We start from the raw sequence: 22307 nt of genomic DNA on the forward strand, positions 1-22307 counted from the left end.
TGTTGCAATTTCAGTAACTACAGTTACTAAATAATATTTACACATAAAAAAATTGTTCTAAGGTTGGCAGTGGAGAGAATGTTGACTACAGAAAAGCTGACACTTGCTTGAATATGATCCAAAGTTGGCATTTTTCTGCATACAAATAATTTACGCTCTAAAAACTTTTTATATAAATTTTAATTTAGTTCAAACATCTGCTCCAGTTTAAATAGCTTTTTCCAATTGTACAATGCACAATTCAAAACAAAAAAAGATATTACGTCCGCTCTCTCTCTTTCTAATGTAATGCATGTTAGGTAATCTATAGTTGTACAGGTTTATCACTGTGGTGGCCTACACTTCCAGAGTTAGTATTAAAATAGAAAGTAGCACCCTATCATCCGCCCAGAAGAATTTGCAAATATTCAGTGAACAGGAAACATTTCTACACTTCTTGCCACATTAAGGCCCCATAGAAAATTTGAAATTAACTGCCCACAGATTCCACAAGCATTTGCAAGCTTCTTTTTCAACCAGAAAATATGAAAAAAACAGACAAGGGGCAGCAGTAGGACATATGTACAGGTGTGAGATAAACTCTGCACCTGTCTGATGATGAAAAAGCTGGTTTTTAAAAGTGACAGGAGAAGAGGGGATGTTTTCAATTGCTATCTTTATATAGGAGATAAGAAATAACACTGACACCTTTGGAAATGGAATCTGAGAAGAAATAACACTGACATCTTTGGCAATGGAATCTGAGATATAAGAAATAACACTGACATCTTTGGCAATGGAATCTGAAATTGAAATAGCAGGATCAGGTAGGTACTCACCCACCATCTCGGTCTTCTGTTTTGCATTATCATAATCTGCTCCAGATACCTCAACCTCTACAAATGGGCAAACAATTCCCCTTCCGTTTTTGGGAAGATGTCGTGCCCCCAGAATCTGGACAAGACACAGAAGGGAGAAAAATCATACTGTTAGATATATTTCTGGTATATTGAGCCAAATGGTTACACAGACTTCAGTTATCTACTTCCTAAGGCTCTTTAATACCAATAACATTCCAGTAGAAAAAAACAATTAGAATCTGTGCAGGGATTAAGTTAGTGGTGTTCAAAAATGTTGAAATGCTACAATTAAAAATCTTTTTAAGGACAGGTTTTAAAAATCCTATGGCTATAGTGATCCAATGGAAGCCCAACTAGTGTGGTTAGTTAATGGCTCAATGTGTCATAGGAATCCAGGAAACACTTTAACTAGTATCATGGTTAGAGTTCTAAGTAAACATAATTAAGGTTGCACTGCCAGACTGAAATAACTGGAACAAATTAGCTATTATTGACTTAGGTTCCAGAATGAAAATGAGCCTTAATACACCTGGCCCTCTTACAATTAGCTCTCATTCCCTACTGTGCTGTATCAGTCACACTAAATAGGATTCATAAGTCCTTTATCTATATTGATATAAACTCCCATTTTTCCCCTTAATAATCCTAGAATTGCAGGCATAGGCATTCTGTTTGGTCTTCATTTCCCATCATCTTCAGCCAACAGGGCCAATTACAAGGGGCAAGAAACATCTCAAGAGCCATAAGTTGTTGTCTGCTGCAATAAATGGTGCAATTGCCAACAAAAACAAAAACATAGTCTGAGGGGTGTTTAGTGATTGCATCTTCTACTTTCCAAGATGGTAGAATCCATGGTGTAGGTGAAACACACATATGTTGTTGTTTTTTGTTAGTTGCGAAGTCGTGTCTGACCCATCGCGACCCCATGAACGATGTTCCTCCAGGCCTTCCTGTCCTCTACCATCTTCTGGAGTCCATTTAAGCTCACGCCTACTGCTTCAGTGACTCCATGCAGCCACTTCATTCTCTGTCGGCCCCTTCTTCTCTTGCCCTCAATCTTTCCCAACATTAGGCTCTTCTCCAGTGAGTCCTTCCTTCTCATTAGGTGGCCAAAGTATTTGAGTTTCAACTTCAGGATCTGGCCTTCTAAAGAGCAGTCAGGGTTGATCTCCTCTAGGACTGACTGGTTTGATAGCCTTGCAGTCCAAGGGACTCGCAGGAGTCTTCTCCAGCACCATAGTTCAAAGGCCTCAATTCTTTGGCACTCAGTCTTTCTTATGGTCCAACTTTCACAGCCATACATTCCAACTGAGAAAACCATGGCCTTGACTATACGCACTTTTGTTGGCAGGGTGATGTCTCTGCTTTTTAGTGTGCTGTCTAGATTTGCCATAGCTTTCTTCCCCAGGAGCATCTTTTATGTTCTTGGCTGCAGTACCCATGTGCAGTAATCTTGGAGCCCAGGAAAATAAAATCTTCCACTACCTCCATTTCTTTCCCATCTATTTGCCAGGAATTGAGAGGGCCGGATGCCATGATCTTGGTTTTCTTAATGTTAAGTTTCAAGCCCACTTTTGCACTCTCCTTCTTCACCCACATCAAGAGGCTCTTTAGTTCTTCTTCACTTTCTGACATTAGAGTGGTATCATCTGCAAATCCTGGTAAATGATCTCTGGCGGGCCCGGGACAGGGATTGTTCCTCTGTCCTAGTCCTATTAGACCTCTCAGCAGCTTTTGATACCATCAACCATGGTATCTTGCTGCGACAACTCATGGGACTGGGAGTGGAGGGCACTGTTTTACAGTGGTTCTCCTCCTACCTCCTGGGCCATTCGCAATCGGTGTTGACGGAAGGGCAGAGATCCGCCCCGAGTCCTCTCGTTTGTGGAGTTCCTCAGGGGTCGGTTCTCTCTCCCCTCCTGTTCAACATCTATATGAAGCCACTGGGTGAGATCATTCGTGGTTTCGGGGTGGGGTATCATCAGTATGCTGATGATACCCAGCTTTTTCTTTCTACCCCAAACCAACCCAGTGATGCCCTCATCGTGATGTCCCGTTGCCTGGAGGCGGTTCAGGTTTGGATGCGAAGAAACAGGCTTCGACTCAGTCCTACCAAGACTGAGTGGCTGTACATACCGGCATCTCGGGTGAATCATTTTTGTCCATCATTAACAATGGGGGATGAGGTGTTACCCCCCCCCGTTGATAGGGCTCGTAACTTGGGCGTTCTCCTGGATTCACGGCTCAGTTTGGAAGATCATATAGGAGCTGTGATCAGGGGGGCTTTTGCCCAGATTCACCTGGTGCGCCAGTTGCGACCCTATTTGGACTGAGATGCCCTACGCACAGTCACTCATGCGCTCGTTACCTCCTGGTTAGACTACTGCAACGCTCTCTACATGGGGCTGCCCTTGAGGACCACTCGGAGGCTTCAGCTGGTGCAAAATGCAGCTGCGTGAGTAGTAATGGGAGTTTCCCGATATTCTCATGTAACACCTCTTCTCCGTGAGCTGCATTGGCTTCCAATTCTCCTCCAGGTGGGATTCAAGGTGCTGGTGATGACCTATAAAGCCCTAAATGGCATGGGTCCGGATTATCTCAGGGAGCACCTGCTGCCAGCATCAGCCTCCCAGTGTCCTGTGCGCTCCCACAGGGAGGGCCTCCTTAGGGTTCCGACGGTTAGGGAATGCCGACGGATGGTTCCAAGGGGGAGGGCATTCTCTGTGGGCGCGCCTGCCCTATGGAATGAACTGCTGGTAGAACTTCAGACTGCCCCAGACCTTCGCTCGTTTCGCTGGGACCTTAAAACTTGGTTGTTTGATCTTGCTGGCCTGGACTGAGGGGGTTTTAATTTAATTTTAATTTAATTTTAATTTTTAATTTTAATTTGTTTAATTGTGGGCCAGTCTTATTTAATTCTATTTTAAAGTGTACTTATTTGTATTGTTTTAACTCGCCCTGTAAACCGCCCTGAGTCCTTCAGGAATAGGGCGGTATATAAAATCAAAATAAATAAATAAATAAATATCTTAGGTTGTTGATATTTCTCCCGGCAATCTTAATTCCAACTTTTGATTCATCTAGTTCTGCCTTTCTCATGATGTGCTCTGCATATAAGTTAAATAGGCAGGGCAACTGTATACAGCCTTGCTGGACTCCTTTCCCAATTTTGGACCAATCAGTGGTTCCGTGTCCAGTTCTCACTGTTGCTTCTTGATCTGCATATGTCTGGTACTCCCATCTCTTTAAGAACTTGCCACAATTTGTTGTGATCCACACAATCAAAGGCTTTAGCATAGTCAATGAAACAGAAGTAGATATTTTTTTTGGAACTCCCTAGCTTTCTCCATGATCCAGCATATTTTGGCAATTTGATCTCTAGTTCCTCTGCCTCTTCGAAATCCTGCCTGTACTTCTGGTAGTTCTCGATCCACATACTGCTGGAGTCTAGCTTGTAGGATTTTAAGCATAACTTTACTAGCATGTGAAATGAGAGCAATGGTGTGATAGTTTGAACATTCTTTGGCACTGCCTTTCTTTGGAATTGGAATGTAAACTGACCTTTTCCAATCCTGTGGCCACTGTTGAGTCTTCCAAATTTGCTGGCAAATTGAGTGTAGCACTTTTATTGCATCGTCTTTTAAGATTTTGAATAGCTCAGCTGGAATATTGTCACCTCCACTAGCTTTGTTATTTCTCAGATTTCCTAAGGCCCATTTCACTTCACATTCTAGGATGTCTGGCTCAGGGTCAGTGACCACCCAATCGTGGTTATCTGGGACATTAAGCTCGTTCTTGTATAGTTCTTCTGTGTAGTTTTGCCACCTCTTCTTAATCTCTTCTGTTAGGTCCCAGCCATTTTGGGCCTTTATCATGCCCATCTTTGCATGAAACATTCCCTTCATCTCTCCAATTTTCTTGAAGAGATCTCTGGTCCTCCCTATTCTATTGTTTTCTTCTATTTCTTTGCACTGTTCATTTAAGAAGGCATTCTCATCTCTTCTAGCTATTCTCTGGAATTCTGCATTCAATGGGGTGCATCTTTCTCTTTCTCCCTTGCCTTTCGCTTCCTTCCTTTCCTCAGCTATTTGCAAAGCTTCCTCAGACAGCCATTTTGCTTTCTTGCATTTCATTTTCTTTGGGATGGTTTTGGTTGCTAACTGTTCTACAATGTTGCAAACCTCTGTCCATAATTCTTCAGGCACTCTGTTTATCAGATCGAATTCCTTAAATCTATTTGTCACCTCTACTGTGTATTCATCAGGGATATGACTTAGTTCATATCTGAGTGGCCTAGTGCTTTTCCCTACTTTCTTCAATTGAAGCCTAAATTTTGCAATGAGAAGCTCATGATCTCAGCCACAGTCAGCTCCTGGTCTTGTTTTTACTGACTGTATAGAGCTTCTCCATCTTTGGCTGCAGAGCACATAGTCAATCTGATTTCTGTGTTGCCATCTGGTGATGTCCATGTGTAGAGCTGTCTCTTGGGATGTTGGAACAGTGTGTTTGCTATGACCATCGTATTCTCTTGACAAAATTCTATCAGCCTTTGCCCTGCTTCATTTTGTACTCCAAGGCCAAACTTGCCTGTTATTCCGTTATCTTTTGGCTTCCTACTTTAGCATTCCAATCCCTCATGATGATAAGGACATCATTTTTTGGTGTTAATTCTATAAGGTGCTATAGGGCTTCATAGAACCAGTCAATTTCATCCTCTTCAGCACTGGTGGTTGGGGCACAGACTTGGACTACTGTGATATTGAATGGTTTGCCTTGGATTCGAACTGAGATCATTCTGTCATTTTGAGGATTGTATCCCAGTATTGCTTTTCCTATTCTTTTATTGACTATGAAGGCTACTCCATTTCTTCTGATGGATTCTTGCCTGCAGTAGTATACCTGATGGTCATCTGAATTAACTTCACCCATTCCTGTCCATTTTAGTTCGCTGATACCTAAGATGTCAATGTTCAGTCTTGTCATCTCATTTGACAACGTCCAGCTTGCCTTTATTCATGGATCTTACATTCCAGTAAGATTTACAGTATCAGACTTTCTTTTCACCACCAGATGCATCCACAGCTGAGCGTTCTTTCAGCTTTGGCCCAGTCGCTTCATTATTTCTGGCGCTACTAGTACTAGCCCTCTGCTCTTTCCCAGTAGCATATTGGACACCTTCTGACCTGAGAGGCTCATCTTCCAGCATCTTATCTTTTGTCTTTTGGTACTGTCCATGGGTTTTCATGGCAAAGCTACTGGAGTGGGTTGCCATTTCCTTCTCCAGTGGATCACATTTTGTCAGAACTATGACCTGCCCGTCTTGGGTGCCCTGCACGGCACAGCTCATAGTTTCATTGAGTTACACAAGCCCCTTTTCCACGAAAAGGCAGTAAAGGGGAAACACACATATACACATAATTAAATAAGTCCCTACACAAAATCAAAATGGATTTCTAAACAAAGGGAGCCACCTACGGGTAGGAAATTTGTATGTCTGTCAACTGTCTCCCTCAGAGAATGATTTTTTTACTAGCAAGTCCAGTGATGGTTTGGTTCATTTATCATTTGTCTCAAGTAGTTTTTTGTTAGAGAAGCATTGGCCAAATAGCAACTACTATTTTGGTTCTCTGTGGCTAGAGGATTGCTCAATACACTGATCGAAGATCAATACCTGTACCAAAGAGCCACAGTACTCTATACAGAGAACAGATGATTGTGGGCCTAATCCAAAACATGCATTTTCAGGGATTTTGATCCACATAGAACAAATTAAGTTACCGTATTTTCCGGCGTATAAGACGACTTTTTAACCCATGAAAATCTTCTCAAAAGTTGGGGGGTTCGTCTTATATGCCCAGTCGTTTTATACGCTGGAAAAATAGTACATAAATCAATCGAGCACCCCCGTTCTTGCAAAGCAACTTCAAGCCTCCTTAGTCCAGTCCCCCCTCCAACGTGACTCTCCCTTCCCACCCCCAAGAGCCTCTAAGCCCCTTCCCCTCCCCCTTGCAAACACCAGACCCCGGGAGCTCTTGCGTTTATTCCAAAGGGTGGGTGGAGCCTTTTGGCTCCGGCATGGCTGCAAGTCAACGAGCCCGGGAAGGCATGCCCTCCCCTCTCACTATGGAGGAAGCAGGGCAGGCTGGTGTCGGGCAGGAGCCGGCAGGGCAGTCCTGCGCACACACGCGCTCCCCGGCTGCTAAGGAGTTCTCACACCTTTCCCTCTCAAGGCGGCATCGGCGGAGCCGTCCGGCGTCGGGCAGGAGCCGGCAGGGCAGTCCTGCGTATGCGCACGCTCCCCGGCTGCTAAGGAGTCCTCAGGGAGCCGTGGCAGGCACCTCACGCCCTTCCCTCTTGAGGCGGCACCGGCGGAGCCATCCGGCGTCGGGCGGGAACCGGCAGGGCTTTGCACCATCTGCATCAGACAGGTCTGAATTGGGCTTGTGTCAGACACTTGGCAACTGGCATGTAAGTATTTTCCGGCGTATAAGACGAATGGATGGTTAAAGTTAAAATGTACTGTAAAACTTTTCAATAAAAAAAAAAGACGAAAAATCTTGAAAATCTTCTCAAAAGTCGGGGGTCGTCTTATACGCCCAGTCGTCTTATACGCCGGAAAATACGGTAGTTCTTGATAGAAATATGGGTGGGGATTTAAGAGCAGAAAAAACCAAGATTAGCCTTGACAACTGTGAATGTGGATAATGCAGTAGTGAAGAGGAGGCAACAGACAAAAGGAAGGAGTTGGAATGAGTCATGTGGGGCATAGGTTTGAGACATATGTGGTGTATGTTGCCTAGTAAATCATGTCAAATGAGATATCCATGGCAATTGTGGGGGACATGGAAGTGAAGGCACTAGGAAAATTATGGGAGATGGGCGAATTCAAAGCCATTTGAAGGAAGAGTTGGAGAGAAGACTTTATTTTGACTGGAACAATGTAACATTTAAAGGTTATGAGTTTGATTTCTGCTAGAGCACACTTGTCCTGAAATAGTTTAGCAGAACTTCCAGAATGTGAGAGTTTGTTTCAAAGTAGAACATATTTTCAGGATTATTTTTTTTTTGCATGACTTATTGTTAAACATATGTCTATTTGAGATGAAGTAAACAAAGCTGACAAAACCAAAGAATGCCATCTATGGATTTTTCCTCCTAAATGAAGTTCAGCTAGCCTAGCCTATCTCTCGTCAGGAACGAATTTTAGATGCACTCGTTCACCCAGGTCCTAAGCTACAAGAAACTGCTTGCCTTTCAAAAAGAAATTTATTTTCATTTATTCTTTAGAAGATTGTTCATTTTATTTGTTGATTTGTTTCAAAGCATTACTCTACTTGTTCTCTTGTAAATAGCTCATCTAAAATAAAGAGCAGTCTAAAAATAAAATGATTATTAATAATGGTAACAATAACAGCAACAACATGAAAGTAGTACAACATGTTCACTTTTAGTTTGTCTTTGAGAAGTCCAATTTCCTGTGCGGGGGAACCTTTACCTTTTTATTATGGAGTAAAAATAAACCCTTCCAGCTGAATGACTGATATTTTATGTTTGAACCTGGGATATTTTTAATCTTAAACATAAAACATTGTACGTCACAAAGCTGAGTCCCTTTAAACTAACTTTTTTAAAAGCAATAAACTACAATAAAACATCATTCAACTAATGGGAAGCTTAGTTTGTGTATAGGTGAACTGAAGGAAATCAGGGGAAGAACTGATAGAGTTTGTTTGTTGATCCACACGTTCCTATAGTTGGGAATGTTTGATTTTTAAGGAAAAGAGTTGTGTAATTGAATGTTAAAGAAGTGAGGAGACAGAAAAGTGGGTGGGGGGAAGGTGAACACTGAGAGACAAAGAGACAACAAAGGGAGCTGGTGACTGCCTGGATGATGGAAATGTGGGCAAGGAAAGAATTTAGTAGCAGTCTTAGCTGAGAGAATTCAGAGTTGGCTGGTAGACAGGAGAGGGGGACAGAGGAAGATCAGGATAGGATTTCTGGGCAAGAAATTTGGCCTAGAAGGTCTTGACTCAATTAGAACTACAAGCTGTTGGTGGTAGCACTGAGCTTATATTGAACATGGTATCAGCCAATATCATGATGGTAAAAGTGACAGAGAAATCTTCTCTTACTGCATCTAGTTATTGGCCTGCCTAGGTTTGTTCATATGATGTCTCCATCAGCATTGGCTGTTGATTAAAATCAGCTCCAGTTAGTAAGGTATTTAGTAAGCAGAACTTACTTTTGCTTGTTACAGTAGCAATGCCATGTATTCTAGGACTGGTTTTAGGCCAGTGTTTCTAAACCATGGAAACTAGATGTGTGGACTTCAACTCCCAGAATTTCCCAGCCAGCAAGAATTCTGGAAGTTGAAGAGCAAACATCTTAAAGTGCCACAATTGAGAAACACTGTTTTAGATTCTTCCAAGTATTCTTAGGAAATAATCCTAGAAGAAAAACTTGAGTTTTCTTTTTCAATAGGCATGTGACTCTAAAGTCCTTAAGCATTTAAGTAGTTTTAAATAAGGTTTAGCTTAAGCCAATGAATACCCTGTAAACACATGTGCCTGAAAACAATTGGAAGCTGATGCTATTTCTGATGTAATGCTATGTTTAGGGTAACAAAAATGAATCTATGTAAATCTTGAGCTTAGTCAATAACATCTTCTCTTTGCAAATCTCCACCTCCAGCATAATTGTGGAGATCAAAAGCATTTGCATCTATTTTTAAACTATGGTAAATTGCTACACCTTGGTAAGGGCAGATGGAAATTAGTATTATTTATAAAAACAAGTAAAAAACAAATCATGGCTTCAGGTGTTGTAGCATGTTTCAATAAATCAGTTTAAACCAAATTCAGAATCTATGCATAGTAAGAAACACCTGGTAGTTTAAACCAGGAAGTGGATGTCACCATCTCTTCCTTATGATAACATTTGGCTTACTATTTCAAAATGATATTACAAATTTAGCAGCATATACATCTTTTCATCCTGAATATGTGATTTTAAAAAGTGAAAGTTAGATAAATTCAGGGCTTTTTTTTCTAATTGAATGCTCAGAACGGAGTTCCGGCACCTTTTTTGGATGGAACCTTGTAGGGTAGGCAAGGCGGGTTGTGTGACATGTGTGAGTTCCGGCACCTTTTTCTTTTACAAAAAAAGCACTGGATAAATTACAACAGAAAAATGTCTGCAGACATATACGAACCATACATGTCTTATCTTTTCATGGTATAATGTAAGAATCTTTTGAAGCTCCAAGCAACGAAGGGAAAACAGAGAAAAGAGACACATTCAACCATAATAAAGCCAATATTAGAATTCATTCTAGTGATAATCATAAAATACACACCTCAATGGAGATGGAAAGTGGTATCATGCCACGCAGACTGTTCTTGTCAAAGGGATCAAAGATATCATCCCGCATGTTGGCTGGTTGCAACACAAAGCCACTTTGGCCTCCAGACATGAATAAAGCCTGATTCATCTGCATTGGCTTATCTGCAAAAACATAGGCATTTCAATGACAAACATCCCAACATCAGTAAAATAATATTGCAGTTTGGTAAAATAATAATAATATTTGAATAAATCTCTTCCTAAAATTTAATGTTTGCTGCTTAGTTCATAAATCATGAATGCAATTCTCCATGCACTAAAGTATTAATTTTTTAGCATGTGAAAGATATCTAACCACAATATTTCTCTGCAGTTGTCATTTTATTCAAAATATGTTCATCTTAACTGGAAAAAAATACTTTTAAGAAGCCAACATTTATACTCTTTAAGGCTATTGGCAGTTTAAGATGCACAACTTATTTACTTTGACTTTCTTATTGATTCAGCATAGTCCCAGGAAAGAAAGGCTCATGTTGCTGGCAGTAGTATTGTTTATTTGATGTACTTACTGAAGTTTATATGTTGGCCCAACTGAAAATGACTGGGTGGCTAACAACTCCAAATACAATAAAAGGTTTTTAAAGAGACAGAAAAAAATACAATACTATCATGCACAACAAACTTAGACAGGTACATAATTAACAGCGAACAATATGCAAGTGGCACAAAGATTAAAATTGTTCTCAAATGCCATAATAATAGCTATAGGAAAACAAAGCATAGTGGGGACTGTTTGAACTCAAGAGGAAAAGCAATTCCAGAAAACGTGGGCACCAAGGGAGAAGGTCTGTGATAGTAACAGTCTTAAAGGATTGGGATTCAGAACATAAAAATCTGTGTTGTATCAAGCAGCAATAACATCTTCATGCAATAACATTTGCCAAGAAGGTCAAAGTGTGGCCTTCCAAATATGGCCAAACTGTAGCCCCTGGCATCCGTCATCGATGAGCATGAAGTCTACCAGGATGCCAATTCAACAACATCTGGAGGGACACATATTGCTCATTCCTGCCATAACCCAGTCACAATAAAATATTCAGTAAAGAGTTGGCCTCACCTGGTGTCTGAAAGTTGAGCGCCACCAACTGGCTACCACAGATCCACATAGGGAGGGGATCATAATTGGAAGAGTCAAGGCGCTGTCCTTTGGGGTATATGCGGGAAAGCTGTAATCGGTTGTACTGTAGAAATTTCTTCCCTTTGATCTTGTTGACATACTTTTCTGCTTTGGTTTCAGGAAAAGATGACATATCTCTATAGCAGGCTCTTTCGGTGCCGATTTCTGTAGAAACAACAGGGAGATGCCAATCTGCAATAATCTTAATTCCTCACAAAATAAATGAGATTTTTTTTAAAAAAAAGTTTGAATGAGATGTATATTTTTTTTAAGTCAGGATAGTCAGGAAAATTAGAGTAATGAAAACAAGTATAAAATATTGAATAAATGATGCAATTTTATAATGTTTCTAAGATTTTGATACAATATCTCAAAACAAATAAACTTGAAAGAGTCCATTCATTTTAGTTCCAGAACGATTTTTTTTGTATTTTTCCACAATAGCAGTAAAACACACGGGTTTTGGAAGTCACATTGGGACAAAAATATAAACCTGCTGATACAAATAATTTTTAAATCACAATGTTCACCAATCATTAGATTTTTGGGATAACCTAATTTGGGGATAATAATCTAATCTAAAAATCTAATTTTGGGATAATGTATATTTTTAATCTATTTAATTTTTGTAATTTTAACTATATTTATAATTGCTTTTATATAGGTTCGCCAGTTGCGCCAGTTGCGACCCTATCTGGACCAAGATGCTTTACGTACGGTCACTCTTGCGCTCGTCACCTCCCGGGCAGATTACTACAATGCTCTCTACATGGGGCTGCCCTTGAAGACCACCCGGAGGCTTCAGCTGGTGCAGAATGTGGCCACGCGGGTTGTGATGGGAGCATCCCGATACTCCCATATTACACCCCTCCTGCGTGAGCTGCATTGGCTACCGGTTGCCCTCCGGGTGAGATTCAAGGTGCTGGTTCTTACCTATAAAGCCCCACATGGCTTAGGCCCGGGATATTTGCAGGACCGTCTGCTGCCAGGAACATTTTCCCATCACCCTGTGCGCTCACACAGAGAGGGCCTCCTCAGGGTGCAGTCGGCCAGACAATGTCGGCTGGCGACCCTCCAGGGGGAGGGCCTTCTCTGTTGGGGCACCTGCTTGGTGGAATCAACTCCCCTGGGAGCTCCGGATGGCCCCAGACCTTCGGTCCTTTCGCCGTGACCTTAAGACATATCTTTTCCAACAGGCCAACCTGGACTGATGAAAAAATTTTTAAAATTTTTTTAATCCCATTTATATCCCGCCCTTCTCCGAAGACTCAGGGCGGCTTACAATCTAAGCACAAATCAATGTGCTTAGCAATAGCCTTCATTCTATGTATATGCCTGCTTATTAGGGCTTTCGCCCCCCCCCCAAGCGTCATTATTACAAAGTCAGCTTATTTCCCCCAACAATCTGGGTCCTCATTTTACCTACCTTGGAAGGATGGAAGGCTGAGTCAACCTTGATCCTGGTAGGACTCGAACCTGCACTAATTGCAGGCAGCTGGTGTTACTTAAGAAGGCATTAGCCCACTGCTCCACCAAGGCCACTTGGGGTTTTTAATTATGATTTTAAATGTTTTTATTGGTTTTAGTGGGACTTTGACATAATTTAATTCTTTTTTAATATCTGCATTCATTTGTATTTTATTGTTGTTAGCCACCCTGAGTCCTTCGGAAGATAGGGCGGCATACAAGTCTCATTATAAATAAATAAATATAGTACATTTATTTTTATTTATATGCTCTGGATAGCGAAATGGGTACCATATAAATTTAATAAATAGATAAGTATGTCCAGAGTCATGAATACTTACTATCTTCATCAAAGGGAACAGGACGACAGTAGATTACAAGCTCTGAAAGCTCCAAAGCTATCTTTTTCCTCCGTTCCATCATCTTTCCTTCAGAGAGCTTCCAAAATAATTGTTAAAACAGATTTCAGGGCTCATGACAAAGATAAGTAGCTTTGGAACTAGTACAATGTCCAATTATAAGTAATGAGAAACAGCAACATTCATCAATTATATACAATATTTTAGTTTTCCCGAGTTCTTTGTCCATTTATTTTCTCTTTATATTGTCTCCCTGTGAAGTTTACTGAGAGAGTCCTTGACAGAAACAACAGAGAATGTCAATGACAAGGACAGTAAATATGAAAATGAAATTTTGCTTTTCTGATCCATGTTTCTACTCCCATAATCAACAGTCCTTAACTTGGTCCACTGAAGAAGTCTTGGACTTCAACTCCTACAATATCTAGTGTGAGTCCTGTATATCCTTGAAATATACTGCTCAAAAAAATAAAGGGAACACAAGATAAGACATCCTACTATTAAATACAGTACATTGTGTTGTTTAAGTGTTCTCTTTATTTTTTTTGAGCAGTATATTTTTAACTGAGAAAAAGGAGGGAAGCAATGTCCTGTCAGGTTACAAAACTGAGGAAAGACACCTGCAAGAATAAGACGTTCTAATGCATTATTGCAATAAAGAGAATAATCACAATATTTGGGGCAATTCTGAATCATAACTATCCCCTTTTCTTAGTTCTGAATATAGCTCATCACGAGGAAAAAAAAGCTAGCCACATATAGACACCTGAACACACAACCCAGAGTGCCTAGTTTCCAACAGTCTGACAAGTATGGAGTTAGAACAAAACACAGAATTATAAGCCTGAACAGATATTTCTGTGCTGCAAAGCAGAGGTGCAGATCAAGGGGAAAATGTCAGCCAGGGAGGAGCAAAACCATTTCATTTCTCATCCCATCAAACCATCTTCTTTCCATTTGTCATTGCAAACCCCATTTGGAAATTTCTGCTGGAATAACAATAGATTCATAACCAAGAGCAGAAATGGAGATTGAGCTGCTCCTATAGATATTTCAGCATAGGATTCTTAGTCCTGATTTGCTAAATATGCCATATGGCAGGGGTGTCAAACTCAATTTCATTGAGGGCCGCATCAGCATTGCGGTTGCCCTCAGGGGGCCGGGTGGGTGTGGCCTGGGTGGGTGTGGCTAGAGTGCGTGTGGCCTACTGGGTGGGCGTGGCCAGCTCTACATCGTTCGCATCAAGGGTGCCTATGGGGGCCTGGGCAGGAGTGGGACAGATCTGAGGGTCTCTGGCAGAAGGAGGGTCTCTGGGCCAGGGCCAAGGCAGTGGGGGCCGTTCCCTTGCTGTTTCCAGGATGGCTTCACAGGCCGCATGAAACCACTTCGCGGGCCGGATCCGGCCCCCGGGCCTTGTGTTTGACATGTCTGCCATATGGTCTTCTGTGTAAAAAGTGGAGCTTCTAACTGATAAAGCAATTCTCCCAAGATATGTCCAGCCCATGGAATCAGTTAATTTTTTCAAGGAAAATATCTAAGAAGTTTTACACTCATCATACTGTGGCCTGAATGAACTATATACGAGGACTTTTTTTGACTCTGAAAAGGTGTTAAGAGCGAGCATCCTTTACCCTGGCATCAGCAGTTTGGGCTGCCTCTCGGATCTTCTTCACCCAATCCAACAGATCTTCATGGGTGTCAGCTGCAACATCCAGTGACCACCGTGAGACAGATGCCATACTAATGGAGAACACAAACATCCGGCTATTCTTCCCCTCAGGGCGGATAGCTACGTCAAGATGAGCAAGGAACAAAAACATGGGAGATTGTCATTAGATCGTCATAATCTGCTAAGCTTGTAAGCCGCCCTGAGTCTTTGGAGAAGGGCGGGATATAAATGGAATTAAAATAAAATAAATAAATAAATAATCATTAACCTGTCCAGGATGAGCAAATGACTAAAATCTGGGTTTTGGCCAAAAAAATGTCTCAATACCATCACCCATTAGAAAAATTTTAGAAGTTGAAACAAAAAACAGAAAATTAGATATATAAATTTTGTCCTAATTTCTTGTTATCCATATCACAATGGGCCATTTTCAAAATGAGTCTTGAATTTTTTTTATTTTTTAAAAAAATCCCATTTATAATCCCGCCCTTCTCCGAAGACTCAGGGCGGCTTACAATCTAAGAAGCACAAATCAAATGTGCTTAGCAATAGCCTTCATTCTATGTATATGCCTGCTTATTAGGGCTTTCGCCCCCCCCCCCAGTGGCATTATTACAAAGTCAGCTTATTGCCCCCAACAATCTGGGTCCTCATTTTACCTACCTCGGAAGGATGGAAGGCTGAGTCAACCTTGAGCCTGGTGGGACTCGAACCTGCACTAATTGCAGGCAGCTGGTGTTACCTAAGGAGGCATTAGCCCACTGCTCCACCAAGGCTCTATATTTTTCAGTATCTAGCCCTTAATTTAAATGCCCTTTTTAAAATTCTATATACTGTTATCTTTTTCTCACTGTCTCTACCTTGTAGCTCTAAATCTATCACTCTATTTTTGTACAATATTTTAACTGGATACAGAGAAGGCTAAACTGTGTCACTGATGCATTTACAATTGCTTATTTAAAAACCAAACTGGTTTTCTATCTGCAGGGCTCACTAACAACGAAGGAAGTTCAAGAGAAATGGCATAAAATGGATTTTTTCCCTCCATAGCTTACCAATCTGACATGATGGTACATCCAGTACCCCTCTGAGTAGATCTCCCAGAGGACTGTTTTCATCTAGCTGTTGCTGGAAGCAAAATCATAGTATATCCGTAAAGATTTTACATTTCATAGTTTGCTCTGTCATATAAATTTCAAGACAATCCATTATTCATATTAATGCATTTTGTTTTTAAAAAAGCATACATATTACAAAACTATGAAAATGCTTTGCTTTGCCTTAGCTACCACTGTATTTACTCCCTGACACTCTCTCCCATTTCTGCTTCTGCATCTTCCCACACCTCTGCAATTTCTGGGTAGCAAGGATCAAGTGGATAATAAATGCTGAAAGCCAGTAAAATAAATTTGAGCATTGCCTTTATGATGTTCGGAGGGAAAACAATTCAGCTACAGCTGCCCTTCTTTTGCAAAAAACAAAACAAAACTATGTTTCTAAATGATGGTACATGAAGATAAACAACCAACAGGGGCAAAACACTTCTAGCTTAAATCCTCCTCTGATTTGTGCACATGATTCATGCAGATGATCTACACATGCATTATTCATTCCTAAAGGCGTCTCTACTGTTTGCCACAGCAAGCATCCATCTGCAGTAGGGGTTATAACCTAGCACATAAAATGCTTTAGAATGAGAAGGGAGGGAAGGAAAGGAGAGGGGAGGGGAGACCAACTGAGAGCAGACAAGGAGATGAGCTAGATACCGCTCCGTTACTGATGGTACATTTGCTCATATAAGATTGGGTGGGCAACCTTAGACAAAAGGATGGGGTCTTCAGGTAGCCTTTTTTCAAGGTAATATTCAGACTGGAGACTGGATTTTTTTGGAAGAAACTTTGAAATGTTATAGTTCTCTGTCCCTTTCCCCAAAACAAGGACTCACCTCTCTCTCAGGCTCCAGGCCAGTTGGACTACTTATTTCTTCTACATAATTAGAGGGAAACCACAGTTGCTTCTTACCCCCATAATCTCCTCTCCACCTGAGAAAAATTCAAAGCTCACGCAAACATGTACACATTCTACAGCAATGTTACATTACACACCAAATTGAAATTGTTGGCATTAACCTTAATTGCAGCTTATTAAACTAATTGAGCAGAGGAGAGACAGCATCCTCTCTGAAGAATATATTGCTCAAACTAAAGGAAAAGAAACCCGAAACTCCCTATTGTGTGTAGGAAAAACCATTAATCTATCAAAATAGTTTGAATTCAAGTTAAAGTAACCCTGAACGGGAAGCTTAATTCAAAACAGAATCAGGATAAATATTAAGATATAATTAGGAAAGAATATGCAGTGCACAGCAGAGAAAATAATAGGGGAGAAGAAATAACTAAGTCCATCAATTTCTTCTCCTGAATTTAACTCTTTCCTAGCTACTTTTTAATAATATGTCAACAGTCTAGCTCTAGCAGGTGGACACATGTGAACCTGTTGATAAACATTTCTTTAACTCTATGCATACAAATTATATAAACTCATTTTACATGCTTCAATCACATAATGAAACAAAGTGCCATTAAACTAATATCAGAAATGGAGAAATCATCAACTCTTTTCTGGGGGAGCATAAGAAATATTTCATTATCTTCAGAATGAGAGATATACCCACCAGCCTCCTTCTTGTTTTTCTACATTTTGGATGATTGCATTTTTTGTGAAGGTGAGCTCATCTTCTCGCTGTGCTTTGTAGTCAAACAGAGCTTTGACAGCACACTAAAAGAAACGCACAAGAATTAGGCCAGGTAACTATGGCAATAATTGGGATGGCTGTACATATCTGTGAAGGTGAAGCAATTCTGCTAAGGAGTTATAGAAGAATCTGTTTGTCCAGATATCTTTTTCTACCTACTTTTGACAGGATGTGTGTGTGTGTGTGTGTGTGTGTGTGTGTGAGAGAGAGAGAGAGAGAGAGAGAGAGAGAGAGAGAGAGAGAGAGAAAGAGAGAGAGAACATTTGTAAAGGGATGTGTCATGATCTGTAATAAGCCAACAAAGCTGTATTGTAGGTAGTCCTCAACTTACAAACTTATGATAGACCACCAGAAGGTAACGTTCAACCCAATCCTGAAGTTCCAACAACTGTTCCCTATTACATGACCACATTTTGATGCTTGGCAATTAGCCTGCCTTTATAGGTGTTTGCAGCCTCCTGCACTCACATTACCATGATTTACAATGTTTTTGCTAAAAAGTGGCTTTTGCTATCCATTTTTGGCAAAAATGCCCAAGAGCTTAACAACTGTGATTCACGACCATGAGTGCAAAAAAGGTTGTAAAATCAGGATGGTTATGTGATGACTCACTTTACAATCATCACTACTTATGACCAAAAAACATAAACATATAAAGAACAGTTGCTGCAATTGGGTATGTCCAGTTTGATGAAGAGAAGGACGAGGGGGGACATGATAGCATTATTCCAATATCTCAGGGGCTGCCACAAAGAAGAGGGAGTCAAGCTATTCTCCAAAGCACCTGAAGGCAGGACAAGAAGCAACGGATGAAAACTTAATCAAGGAGAGAAGCAACCTAGAACTAAGGAGAAAGTTCCTGACAGTTAGAACAATTAACCAATGGAACAACCTGTCTCCAGAAGCAGTGAATGCTCCAACACTGGTAGTTTTTAAGAAGAGACTGGACAGCCATTTGTCTGAAATGGTGTAGGATTTCCTGCCTGAGCAGGGGGTTGGACTAGATGACCTTCAAGGTCCCTTCCAACTTTATTATTATTATTATTATGGGTAGCTTAATTAAAGTCATGAATTGAAGACTATATGCAACGTGCTCTGCTACTTGATTACGACATATACAAATATGGACAAGCTACCTATCTTACTTTTTCTTGTATTTGGGGGAGAGGTAGGTATTTTTGTTGATTATGGTAAAATTATTACCTGTAAAATAACTTTTACCACAGTTTTCATATATGTACTTCCTACCTCACTGATTTTTGGCAACTGATTCCATCTCAGGTTTAATGTTTGCTACTGAGGTTCCTCCACCCTCATTATATACACAAACCAGATAGTTTTGCTAGTGTCTCTGGAGTAGAAAAGTGTGAGTGCATATGTATAATATAGTAAACTAACATTTGCAGAAAGGAAACATTTAGAAAAATAACATGCTGATCCCTTTTTAAATCTTCCTTACAAAAATATGTGCAAGAATATGGAAATTACAGCACATAATTCAAATTCATTCTTGCTTCTGCCAGCTGGTAAGTTTCCTGTGCTAATTAGAATTAGAATATCATATCATTCTGATTAGAACTAGGCTACCATGTTTCTTAAAATTATAAAAAACAATATTCATAGAAAATTAAAACTATAGTGTTGAAAATGGGAGATTAATGTACCCCCCTGCAACTTCTTAAAACAAAGTATCTATTGCTATTATTAGTTCTGACAGGTATCTAAAGCAAAACTGTTTTATAGTTTCTACACAGGATCTCAAAAAGACTTCCAAGCATGGTAGGAAAATTCTTGTTAGCCTAATCAAGATATAAACCAAGAAGTTAGGGAAAATACCTTAAACGTTGGCATAGGATTGGCCTCCACATAAAATCCCGGATTCCGTCCTTCATATAGAGCACCATAATCTGGTTCCTAACAAACACAAATGCAATACAATCCTTTGTACGCTTCTCATTTGCTAATTATTTAGGTAAGGCTTCATCCAAAATTGTTTTAAAATGTAACAGAATCATTTAATGAGATAAAACAAAATACAGGAGGAATAAATCCATGGCATGAAAGTTGGCTGGGTAACTTTGGGCCAGTCACTCTCTCTCAGGCCAATTCACCTCAGAGTAATAGTTGTAGGAGAAAGAAAGAATATTGTCTGTGTTCTCCAGTTTCAGTTATTTGTAAGAGTAACAAAAGTGGGGTATAAATAAATACCAAAATAAAATAAAATAAAATAAAATAAAATAAAATAAAATAAAATAAAATAAAATAAAATAAATAAAATAAAATAAAATAATAAAATAAAATAAAATAATAAAATAATAAAATAAAATAAAATAAAATAATAAAATAAATAAAATAAAATACATTTTAAAAATCTCTCTGAAGAAAGAAGAACAAGGTCAGTTATCAGACGAGAAAAAAATAAGGTATTTTGGGTACCCAGCCGTACCACAAAATCTCCAATTAAGATGATCTTTTCCAGGAAATGAAACTCTTAAAAACACCAAGTATGGTCCTAACTATAACACAGAAGGAAGATCCTGGCTTCCAAACAGTGGAGACCTAGTGCCATACTTACTGCTGTCCCAATCTTCTCCAGTGTTTCTTCATTAATAGGATATCTCAACTTCATCTTGCGATACAATGGGTGTTTCTCATAATAGCTGATTAAATCCACCAGGCTGTCAAATTCTGAATTGCCCAAGATGATTGTCTGACCATCTTGCTGCACACGGCAGTGCTTAATCTTTCCTTCAGCTCTAGAAGATAAAAGACCAGCCCAGCAACTAATTTTCTAAATAACCATGAGATAGTGGTTGAAGAATACTGCACATAGGCAGGGAACATTTCAGTTTGTGCAGATATAAGAATTAATCCACAGCACTTGGCAAATGTACTCACCGAAAAGAGATTGCATAGGAATTTGACTCACTCCTCTTGCGCACCAAAAAGGCTCCATCCCGGGGCACCCTCATCAGCATGCGCTCAGCTGAATTCCGAGTGAGATTAGCATGGTACCATCTGGAAATAAAAATAAAATAATTTAGGTTATTTCCTGGCAGCAATTCCTGAAAAGTACTTGGATGCTAAGATTAATTTTGCTTCAAGAAGGAAAAAAAAGAAAGAAAAAAGTAGATACCAGGCTGTCTCCCTGTAGGTTTTGAGATATGATTTATCCCCAAAATTATTGGATTCAATATCACAAGCCAAGGCTTTTTTCTTTCTCAGCCCTGGTAGAAAAGTCAGAAACAAGTCACAGATGGATTCTCCTGCAAGCTCTGGATTATCAGTTATGACTCTACTTCAACAAAGACATCCTAAAATGTTACATTTGTGCCAACATTAAATACAGTCTAAATGTTAACCAGTATTCCAACTTGGCATGCCTAGTTACCACAAGTGTAGACTTGGTGATTGTGTGGGCTGCCAGGAGGTAATAATTAAGAAACCAAAAAGGAGGAAAACAAACACGATTCTATGGCTTATTCTTAATTGCAGATAAGTAACAAGAGTTATATCTGCAACAGGCCAAGGATAGCTGACATTTGCAGACAGAATTCTATCAGAATTGAAGGATTAAAACATTTATTTCAGTCTCTATATTGATAAAACTTTGAAAATGTGTCTGTGTCCTAGAATAATGGAATAAGACAAGAAAAAAGGCATTCTCAATTGTGAGAGCCCTCTCACAGCATCTCTTTCTTAGAGAAATCTGACTGGCACCAACCATTTATTTATTTTATTTTATTTATTTTATTTATTTTAATTCCATTTATATCCCGCCCTTCTCCGAAGACTCAGGGCGGCTTACAAGCTTAGCAGTAGCCTTCATTCTATGTATATGCCTGCTTATTAGGGCTTTCACACCCCCCCCAAGCGGCATTATTACAAAGTCAGCTTATTGCCCCCAACAATCTGGGTCCCCATAAAGTCACCGAGGGAGGAAGGGAGGGAGACCAAGGAGAGAACTAGAAAGTGACTCCTTCATTGGCTTACTCTTTGCTCTCGTGTGCATTTGTCTGGGGCACGGGTTCTGTCAACCTCATTTCAAATTCATTGCATCTGAGTGGCACTTGCTGGTAATGAGTAATGAGATCATAGAGGCTATTGAATACCAGGTTATCAGTGAGGAAGAATTTGGGGCTGCCAGCATCTTGCCGGGAATGGATCCGGCAGTGCTGCACTTTTCCATTGCGCCTGTGTAGGAGAAACAACAAAACAGAGATTGATTGTGTTATCCTAGACATGGTTATCCAAAGATAAACTCATCATATTCAGTGCACATTACTTTCCAGTGGATGTATTTAGAGTGGCAGCTTAAGTTTGGGTTTTGTTTTTTTTAGTGTCTCATTGTGGATTATGTTTGCCCAACAACACTAATTATACTGCCAGAAAATAAATATGAGAGAATGAGTCAGGTAATGACTGTGGGCTGCATATTTGGTAATCCAATACCTTACTTTCTTTAACTTAGTGGGGAGGGGGTGGGAGGAACAGAACTATTCTGCTTGCTTGCAATGAATTCTCTCCTTGTTCCTCAAGGCATCCTTAGGTGTTTGTGCAATGCTGAAAACCTATTTCATATAACTCAAACAAAGAGGATAAAGTAGCCATATGCATTACAGCCGAATCTGCAGTGCCCAACCTTATCATTAAAAAGGAGAAAACCAGAAAACCTTGCCCATCCTTACATAAATCTGTA

At 40.1% G+C, this 22307-nt stretch overlaps 1 protein-coding gene across 5 annotated transcripts in view; it reads right to left on the minus strand.

Annotated features, from left to right (window-relative positions):
- PLCG1 (phospholipase C gamma 1) overlaps window positions 1-22307 on the minus strand; it is a 97398-nt gene that overhangs the window by 12264 nt on the left and 62827 nt on the right. For 4 of the 5 annotated variants that reach the window (XM_083358798.1, XM_083358797.1, XM_083358796.1 and 1 more), the window contains 12 exons: window positions 21602-21802; window positions 20507-20626; window positions 20184-20364; window positions 19445-19522; window positions 17528-17631; window positions 16799-16895; window positions 15909-15981; window positions 14816-14973; window positions 13167-13263; window positions 11299-11523; window positions 10195-10343; window positions 819-933 (listed from right to left, as the gene is read on the minus strand). In XM_083358798.1, coding sequence (XP_083214924.1) covers window positions 819-933; window positions 10195-10343; window positions 11299-11523; window positions 13167-13263; window positions 14816-14973; window positions 15909-15981; window positions 16799-16895; window positions 17528-17631; window positions 19445-19522; window positions 20184-20364; window positions 20507-20626; window positions 21602-21802 — 1598 coding nt within the window. The remainder of the gene's footprint in view (window positions 1-818; window positions 934-10194; window positions 10344-11298; window positions 11524-13166; window positions 13264-14815; window positions 14974-15908; window positions 15982-16798; window positions 16896-17527; window positions 17632-19444; window positions 19523-20183; window positions 20365-20506; window positions 20627-21601; window positions 21803-22307) is intronic. The other variant, XR_014492022.1, reaches the window with a different exon arrangement.

This window comes from Vipera ursinii (genome assembly GCF_947247035.1).
Source record: "Vipera ursinii genome assembly, chromosome: 3".
Lineage (NCBI taxonomy): Eukaryota > Metazoa > Chordata > Lepidosauria > Squamata > Viperidae > Vipera > Vipera ursinii.